The sequence below is a fragment of the Pipra filicauda genome, unplaced genomic scaffold (assembly GCF_003945595.2).
Source record: "Pipra filicauda isolate LSUMZ 115617 unplaced genomic scaffold, ASM394559v2 scaffold741_size119248_pilon, whole genome shotgun sequence".
NCBI lineage: Eukaryota > Metazoa > Chordata > Aves > Passeriformes > Pipridae > Pipra > Pipra filicauda.
The window spans coordinates 105,388-115,461 of NW_024104911.1; the positions used below are offsets into that span (position 1 = coordinate 105,388).

General features: G+C 44.3%; 1 protein-coding gene across 1 annotated transcript; it reads left to right on the forward strand.

Annotated features, from left to right (window-relative positions):
* The first annotated feature begins 1,495 nt into the window (after positions 1-1,495).
* On the forward strand, positions 1,496-9,676 carry LOC113985502 (olfactory receptor 4N5-like). The gene is given in 6 exon segments (XM_039389581.1): positions 1,496-1,775; positions 1,778-1,948; positions 6,077-6,287; positions 8,555-8,624; positions 8,627-8,766; positions 9,568-9,676. Coding segments are annotated over 6 exon segments (981 nt in total).
* The last annotated feature ends 398 nt before the right edge of the window (positions 9,677-10,074 follow it).

Consider the following 10,074-nt stretch of genomic DNA (forward strand, 5'->3'; position numbering starts at 1 on the left):
AAAAATACTAAACAGAACTGGGCCCAACACTGATCCTTGGGGACACGACTAGTGACCGGCTGCCAACTGGATGCAGCAACGTTCCCCACCACTCTCTGGGCCCGACCCTCCAGCGAGTTCTTTACCCAGCACAGAGTGCCCCTGTCCAAGCCATGGGCTGCAGCTTTTTCGGGAGAATACTATGGGAGATGGTGTCCAAGGCTTTGCTGAAGTCCAGGTAGACACATCCACAGCCTTCCCCTCATCCACCAGGCGGGTCACCTGATCATAAAATGAGATCAAGTTGGTCAAACAGGACCTGTCCTTCCTAAACCCATGCTGCCTGCGTCTGACTGTCCATCCTGTAGCTGTTGTGTGATTGCACTTAGGACGATCTGCTCCATAACCTTGCCAGACACTGAGCTCAGGTTGACAGGCCTGTAGTTTCCTGGGTCCTCCTTCAGGCCCTTTTTGTGGATGGTTGTGACATTCGCCAGCTTGCAATCATCTGGGACCTCCCGAGTGAGCCAGGACTGTTGGTAGATGATGGAGAGCAGCTTGACGAGCTCTTCCACCAGCTCCCTCATCACCCTAGGATGGATTCCATCTGGTCCCATAGACTTGTGAGGGTCCAAGTGGCTCAGCAGGTAACTAATTGTTTCCTCCTGAATTACAGCTTCTTATATCTGTCTACAAGGAAATATTTCCTACTTCAGGAAATACAAGAAAATCAAGGGGAAGATGTGGTTAATTGGATAATGTCATGGATCCCAAATTCAAGTGCAACTGCAAGAAATTGATTGGTATAGTTACCATAGTTTTGATATTAATTGTAGGTTTATGGATTTTATTCCAAATTTGCAAAATGAGATGCAACAGAATGTGTAGATTCAATAAAAACTATTTAATCTAAAACTGAAAAAGGTCTCAAAAGGATGGTTGACTACTTTAAATAATAGATTTTTTTTTTCTAAACTTAAGTTTATTCTTATAGTGTTAAGGATCTTGATTAGTATTGTTAAAGTACCAGATAATTTCAATAAGAAAAGTTTAAGTTAGTCCTAAAGAAGATTAAATTACATGTTTTAAGGTATAAAGTAGTCTGATAAATGTGTTAAGTTTTATAAGATGTTTATTAAGAGTTTAATAATTTAATAGTGATTATTGCATTTTAGTGTCTTAAATTGTGCTAGATACTCAAAGATAAAAGTGGAAGTAATCTTAAAACAAAAATTGAGATCACTCCCAAAGAAGAGAATTGTTGAAAATGATAAAACTTTTCTAATTTTTTTAGTGTTCCTAATTAACAAAAGCTGTGTGAAGGAAACCACCTTGCTTTTCTCCACTAAACAGTCCTTAGCACTAAAAATACCTAAACACAACACTTCCTTTTCTGGGATCTTGTCCTATTAGAAAGTAACATATATAAAGATTCAATTTACTATTTTGTATTTCTTTAGATTAACTAGAAAATGGACATGTAATGACTTCTGCAGTTAAAAGACACCTGAGGGACATGGACAGCAGTAATCACATTGTGGTGACCTATCTCCAATTGTTACCCTTCTCCAACATTCCAGAGATCCAAGGCTCTCTCTTTTGCCTGTTACTGTTCATGTACCTCAGTACTTTGGTGGGAAACATCCTCATCATCACAATCACTATGGTAGATGCTACCCTTCACTCTCCCACGTATTTTTTCCTTAAGAACTTTTCCTTCCTGGAGGTTAGCTATACCACATCCACCATCCCCAAGATGCTAGTGAACTTTCTCACAAAGAGGAAGAACATATCTTTTGGGGCTGTGCCACACAGATGTATGCTTTCTCCCTCCTCGGGATGACAGAATGCTGTTTGCTGGCTGCCATGGCCTACGACCGCTATGTGGCCATATGCCAGCCTCTGCACTACACGACCACGATGAGATGGAACACGTGCTTCTTGCTTTCAGCTGTGCCTTGGCTTACTGGGGTCTTGGTGGCCTTAGTGCAGACAACTTTCATCTTTACCCTTCCATACTGTGGTCCCAATGGGATCAATCACTTTTTCTGTGACCTGCTGCCTCTGCTTAAGTTGGCTTGCATGACCACCTGCAAAAATGCAATCACCACCTACATAATAGCTGTCCTTTTCATCATAGTCCTCTTCTTATTCATAGTTGTGTCATATATCCAGATTCTCCACACCATCTTCAAGATACCATCAGTGAAGGGCAAGGGAAAAGCATTCTCTACCTGCTTTTCTCACCTAGTTGTGGTCACTCTGTTTTATGGACCTGGCATTGTGACCTACTTGAGACTCAAAGCTTCTTATTCAAGCAGCAGTAGCAAATTGTTTTCTCTTTCTTACACACTGTTGTCTCCAATGATGAACCCCTTGATTTACAACTTGAGGAACAAAGAGGTGAAACAAGCCTTTTAAAAGAGCTGTAGTCAAAAATAGAAATATGTAATATGTTTATGAATTATATTAAGTGTAGTAGTAGCTTTGATATTGTGTGTACTGCTGGAAGGACAATATGATTTGCCAGCACTTACCCAAAAACTAATCTCTACCTTCCAGCTTTGAGTCAATCCTCCAGGTAATTCAGCCTTTAAAAAAAAAGGTTGTTTCTCTTCAGATTCTTTCTTATATCATTTTAAGATAGGTTTGGCATCCAGCTCACGTGAATCACCTGCTACTGTATCCTCTATGTCCTGTCCATCAATACAGAAATAGTTCTTTGCTTTGCAGATGTATTTACCTGTGATAAGATGAAATGCGCTATATTCTCTGAATATCGTGAAAACATTTCTGTGTAGCTTTTCTAAAAACACACTATGACGAGTGCAAGAAATTATCAGAGAAGGGGACAATGGACCTAATGAGAAGTACTACGCAAATATTTAAGACATTAATCTTCTGGTGAGTTCTGATGAAGAGATTTCCCAGATGAGCTCTTCAACTCTATTTTATGAAGGAAGTTTATTTGAAAGTTTGAAGGGGTAAGGTTTCTCTTTGCTTCAAATACACAGTTTATCTGTTCTAAACCAGATTTCTGCCATAGAAAGAGGTGACCTATCACTTAGACATCTTCATTGCTGTATGTTTGTTTTTGAAGTCAAAACAATGAATTTATACCAACATATATATATCTTAGGTTTCTGAATTGAAAACAGAAAACAATGTCTCTTTTTGTGTAAAAAAAAAAGGTTGACTGTGGAATGACAGAAACTACTTGAGTGTCAAGGAAATGGATGGTCATAGGGAAGCTGATTTGAGACATGAAATTTTTAAAAGTGAGGTTAAAACTTTAATTATTTTTCGTTTTTTTTTTTTTCTTCTGGTTTTACTATGTACTCACTTGGAGGATTCATGGGATCCTAGTTTACCTCTTAACTCTTCACTTTTTCTTTGCTAAACTAAGACAGTGGATGTGGAATTAGTCATTCAAATGGGAGAAGCATGCAAGGGTGTTTTGCACCAGGAATTGCTAGTTCATTTTGATCCCAATAAGACAGACACAAAGGTTGTGTCAAGGATACAGATTTGTGTCAAGGATCATTTCAAGTGATTTAGTAGAGTTTACACCATAAAGAAGAGGATAATAAAGATAAAATTGCATCACTTCAGATTCTGGGAACCTGTACACTGGGACACTAGGAGGTATTGAAAAACACCTGAAGGACAATGCAGTCATCAGTCACAGCCAGCATGGAGTCATGCTTGTCAAATCTTCTGACCTTTTAGGACAAGGTAACCCACCTAGTTGACCAAGGGAAGCCAGCTGATGTAATCTTTTTGGATTTCACTAAAGCTTTTGATACTGTTTCTCACAGGATCTTTCCGGGCAAAATGTCCAGCCGACAGCTGGATAAACACGTCATATGATAAGTAAGCAATTGGCTCATGGGTGAAGCACAGAGGGTAATAGTGAACGGGCTGACATCAGACTGGTGACCTACCCATAGTGGAGTTCCACAGGGCTCCATTTTAGGCCCAGTGCTGTTCAACACTGTCCTCGTTAGAACAGCTAGGACCAGTTCATCACTGTGTGGGTGTAACATCCACTGTGTATTCTACACCCTCCATGTAATTTCCCAGAAACTGTTAACAATAGACCATTTGCAGCAGCTGCCCAGAGCACACCTGACTCCTCAGGCTATAGTTATGGGTGATGTTAACTCCCCTCCAGGGAGTCATTAGCACCTCCACACCCAGCCGGAGGGGTCATGTCTGCTAACAGGCCACCAAGGATTCCAAAAATATCTCACCCATTGTGGAACTCCCCACCCTGGGGGAAGTACTGGGCATTCCTGCCTGAACTTGAGTGCATATAGTACTGGGGTCTTGGGACTTCTGGTACCATTCGTTGGATCCAAAGGAGGACCAGAACCTCGACCAGACTGCAACCACCACTCTCGACCGGACTGTGATCACCACTATCAGCCAGACTGCGGTCACCACCCTCGACCGGACTGTGACCAGCACTCTCACCAACAGGTTTTTCCCTCTCCTTTTACTTTGGACTCAGGGGGGCCCAACGAACACCGCTCCGTTCGTGCCCCAGGGTGCTGGGGGGTTTGTGGGTTAAAACCAATTGTTCATCTGTATAATTGTATTTATTGTATTATTTTTATTAAATTGTTATTCTGACATAATCTCTTTTGAGTTGAGTTCATTTCCCTTGCCAGTTTACCTTTAAACCAGCACAAACACCTTCATAAACTTGGATGCAGGACTGGAAGGGATACTAAGTAAGTTTGCAGATGATACAAAATTGGAAGGAGCTGTTGACTCCCTCGAAGGCAGAAAGGTCCTACAGAGAGATCTTGGCAAATTAGAGGGCTGGGACTTCACTTGAGGACTTCACAAACCGTATGATGTTTAACAGCAAGTGATCGATTCTGCAACAGGGATGGGGCAACCCAGGATGCACAGAGAGACCGGGGAATGAGAAAGCAGTGCTGCAGAAAGGGACCTGAGGGTCCTGGTTGATGGCAAGTTCAATACGAGCCAACAGTGCTCTGGCAGCCAGGAGGGCCAACCGTGTGTCCTGGAGGGCATCAGGCCAAGCATCACTGGCTGGTCCAGGGAGGGGATTGTCCCACTCTGCTCTGACCTGGGATGGCCTCACCTGCAGTATTGGGGCAGTTTTGGGCACCACAATAAAAAAAAGACATCAAGCCATTTGACAGCATCCAAAGGAGGGCAACGAGGATGGGGAAGGGCCTTGAGGGGAAGCCATGTGAGGAGCAGCTGAGGGCACTTGGTCTGTTCAGCTGGAGAAGAGGAGACTGAGGGGAGATGTCATTGCAGTTACAACTTCCTCGGAAGGGGAAGAGGAGGGCTAGACACTGATCTCTTCTCTGTGAGGACTAGTAACGGGAGCCTAGGGAATGGCCTGAAGCTGTGTCAGGGAAAGTTTAGATTGGATACCAGAAAGAGGTTCTTCACCCAGAGGGTGGTTGGATGCTGGAATAGGCTCCTCAGGGCAGTGGTCACAGCCCTAAGCCTGAGAGAGCTCAAGAAGCATTTAGATGATACTCTCAGACACATGGTCCAACTCTTCAGGATGGTCCTGTGCATGGCCAGGAGCTGGACTCAATCAATAATTCTTGTGGGTCCCTTCCAACTCAGCATATTCTGTGATTCTGTGATAAAATCTCCCTGACCCTTTTCCTTTCAAACCTGCAAAACACACCTTTCTCAGTCTTCCCTTGTGCATTTTGTGCACCAGCTCCTCACCATCTTTCTGGCCTTCCTCTGGACTCACTCAAGTATAGGAGTATCTTCTTTGTTCTAGGGAGCAGAAAAACAGGACACCATGCTTCAGATGAGATCTCAGAAGTATTGAATAAAAGGAAAGAATCCCTTCACTTGTCATGGTGGCATCACTGCTGCTAGCATGGTCCAGGATACAGCTGCCCTTTTCTGCAAAGGCATTTTGCTCATTCACTTTGTCCACTTGGATGCCCCCAGATGTTTTTCTGCAAAATTCTCTCCTAACCAGTGAGACCTTAGCCTGTTCCAGTGCTATTCTATTTGTGGCTATCTTCATTACGCAACCTTAATGAGGAAAACACTCTTTTGGGTCTTGGTGGGGACAGCATGGGCTGTTGGATTCACAAATTCATCCAGGTTGTATTTGTTGTTCATCTTCCCTTCTGTGGCCCAAATGAACTCAACAATTTCTTTTGTGGTGTTACACAAGTGATTAAGTTAGAATGTACCAACACTTACATATTGGAGTTTATTATGTTTGTCAACAATGACCTAGTCATCTTTATATGTTTCATTTTTCTGCTGATTTGCTACAATGTCCTACTAATAATAGAATTTTCAATCCTCAGGGATGTAAGGAGAGCCATCATTAAAACTTCTACTCTGGACTTCCGGAGGGCAGATTTTGGCCTATTCAAAAAACTAATTCAGGGCATACCCTGGGAAACAACCCTTAAAGGCAAGGGGGTCCAGGAGGGATGGACATGCTTCAAGCAGGCAATTTTGAGCGCACAGGAACAGGCTATTCCAGTGTGCCGAAAGGCCAGCCGGAGGGGAAGACGGCCGGCTTGGTTAAATAGGGAGGTTCTGAAAGAAATCAGGGATAAAAAGAAAGTTTACAGACTGTGGAAAAAAGGGCTGGCTACTTATGAAGAATTTACGAAGAGAGCTAGGTCATGAAGGAAAAAAATTAGGGAAAGAAAAGTGGAATTTGAAGTTAATTTGGCTAATTCAGTTAGGGATAACAAAAAGTCCTTTTATAAATACATTAATAGCAAAATAAGGGGCAAGGAAAACCTCAATTCTCTGTTGGACTTGGAGGGAAATATAGTTAACAAAGATGAGGAGAAGGCTGAGGTACTTAACACCTACTTTGCCTCAGTTTTTAGCAGTAAGACAGGTGGCCCTCAGAACAACTGGCCTCTAGAGCAGATAGACAGAGACAGAGAGCTGAATAGCCCGCCTGTATTCCAGGAGGATGTAGTTAGCAACTTACTGAGCCAGCTGGATCCTAACAAGTCTATGGGACCAGACGGGATCCATCCCAGGGTGATGAGGGAGCTGGCAGAAGAGCTTGCCAAACCGCGCTCCATCATCTTCCAACAGTCCTGGCTCTCTGGGAAGGTCCCAGATGATTGGAGGTTGGCGAATGTCACCCCAATCCACAAAAAAGGCTGCAAGCAGGACCGTGGCAACTACAGGCCTGTCAGCCTGACCTCGGTGCCTGGCAGGGTTATGGAGCAGATCATCCTGAGTGCAATCACACAGCACCTTCAGGATGGACAAGGGATTAGACCCAGCCAGCACGGGTTTAGGAGGGGCAGGTCCTGTCTGACCAACCTGATCTCTTTGTACGATCAGGTGACCCACCTGGTGGATGAGGGGAAGGCTGTGGATGTGGTCTATCTAGACTTCAGCAAGGCCTTTGACACTGTCTCCCATAATATACTCCTGGAAAAGCTGGTAGCCCATGGCTTGGACAAGTGTACCCTCTCCTGGATTAGGAGCTGGCTGGAGGGTCGGGCCCAGAGAGTGCTGGTGAATGGAGCTGCATCCAGCTGGCAGCCGGTCACCAGTGGTGTTCCCCAGGGGTCTGTGTTGGGTCCAGTCCTGTTTAACATCTTTATTGATGATTTAGATGAGGGGATTGAGTCCATCATCAGCAAATTTGCTGATGACACCAAACTGGGAGGGAGTGTCGACCTGCTGGGAGGCAGGAGGGCTCTGCAGAGGGATCTGGATAGACTTGAGAGATGGGCTGATTCCAATGGGATGAAGTTCAATAAAGCCAAGTGCCGGGTCCTGCACTTTGGCCACAACAACCCCCTGCAGCGCTACAGGCTGGGCACCGAGTGGCTGGAAAGCAGCCAGGCAGAAAGGGACCTGGGGGTACTAATTGACAGGAAGCTCAACATGAGCCAACAGTGTGCCCAGGTGGCCAAGAAGGCCAATGGAATCTTGTCCTGTATCAAAAATAGCGTGGCCAGCAGGAGCAGGGAAGTGATCCTTCCCCTGTACTCTGCGTTGGTGAGGCCACACCTTGAGTATTGTGTTCAGTTCTGGGCCCCTCAGTTCAGAAAGGATATTGAGGTGCTGGAGCGGGTCCAGAGAAGAGCAACAAGGCTGGTGAAGGGACTGGAGCATAAGTTCTATGGGGAGAGGCTGAGGGAGCTGGGGTTGTTTAGCCTGGAGAAGAGGAGGCTCAGAGGTGACCTCATCACCATCTATAACTACCTGAAGGGAAGTTCTAGCCAGGTGGGGGTTGGTCTCTTCTCTCAGGCACTCAGCAATAGGACAAGGGGGCACGGGTTTAAGCCTCGCCAGGGGAAATTTAAGTTGGATATCAGGAGAAAATTCTTTACAGAGAGAGTAATCAGGCATTGGAATGGGCTGCCCAGAGAGGTGGTGGATTCACCATCCCCGGAGATTTTTAAACGCAGATTGGGCGTGGCACTGAGTGCCATGATCTAGTAAATGGACTGGATTTGGACCAAGGGTTGGACTCGATGATCTCGGAGGTCTTTTCCAACCCAATCGATTCTATGATTCTATGATTCTATGATTCTATAATCTGTCTGAAAACACTCTCCAGAGGGGAGAGCAAAGCAGCAACTACCTGCGCTACCCACATCATTATTGTCTTTGTTATGCTTGTACTAGCTATATATACATTTACTGCTGGCCTTTCTACACGTTGCCTCTGGGCAAGGTAGTGGCTGTGTTCCACACCATGGTTTTTCCCCTTATCACCCCCATGATCTACACCTTGAGGAACAGGGAGATCTTCAGTGCCATGAAATGTTTGTTGGTGCACTACTTTCTGGAGAAAAGGAAACAGAAAGGAAATGCATTCATAAAGCACAGAATTACAGTATTCTTTTGTTTTGGAACAGTTTACAGGAGAGATTCATAGGTTATCAATGGCCCAGAATATTAGAGGTATTTCTTATAGATAAATATTGAATGTCATTGCCTTGCTTTGTCAGGTCTAAATATTTCCAGTGCAGTGAGTATCATCAGATTTTTATAAATAAATAGACATAAATATCTGGGGTGTAAAATAAGTTACTGCAGTACAGTAGGTAGACAGCCTGTTTGTTCCTTTCTACTAGTGGATAACCAAATCAACATCAGAGCAAATAAGAACCAGGAAACATTTTTCTTCCAAGTACTGGGCATTAGTATAAAATGGGAAATCTAATTCTTGTCCCATGTAGTGAGAAAGTTAGGTTTGATTCTTCAGTAGAAATTTCCTTATAATAAACTTACTAACAATAAAGTAAGGACAGGCAGCAGATTTTAAAGATCTTTGAAAATCATATCTTGACTAATACCTGAATTGCATTCTTGGGACATGAGTGGAAAAGAGACAAGGAAAGGAAAATGGATCTGCCTGAGGCCACAGTCCCATGGAGAGCTCAGCCCTGTACTTGGCCTCTAGAGCTGTTCCACAGCTCATGGGCACCCCCAGAGTGGCAGCAGAGCCTCTCTGCTCTCCATAGCAGGGCCTGCCCTGGACACAAAGGTGTAAGGCCAGGGATGGGGAGGCCCAGGATGAGGGACTATGGGGATCCTGTTTCTACAGTGAATGGGGCCTTCCATGAGGGCAGCACGCACCATAGCGGTGCCCGAGCTGAGCGCAGCACTGGGCTGCATCCGGACCTTCAGCCTGCCCAGGGAGTCCTGGAGCCCCATGATGGAATGTTGCCAGTAGAAGGCATAGCCCATTCTTGGGGAGCTTTGTCAGTGAACAATTATATTGAAGCAATTATATTAAAGCTAGCAAAACAATTATTAAGAGATTAGATCTTATTAGAGATCGATGTTACTCACTCCTACCAACAACCGTGGGCAAATCTATTTTGCTCAGCCTTGAGGAGTGACCTTGAGGGGCTTCCCCACTCAAAGGAAGGATCTACCTTAGGGAGGTATCTAGAAGTCCTTGGTATGCAAAAGGGGGACTGGACTTTTATTGTATAAAGTGATTGACTATCAGTCATATACATCTTTAGATTATGTCTTTTCAGGCTTACTCAGTAATTTTACTTAACTTTCCTAATTAATTTTTTTAAGTACTCTTATTTTCCACCCTGTGATACCCCACTATAGCCA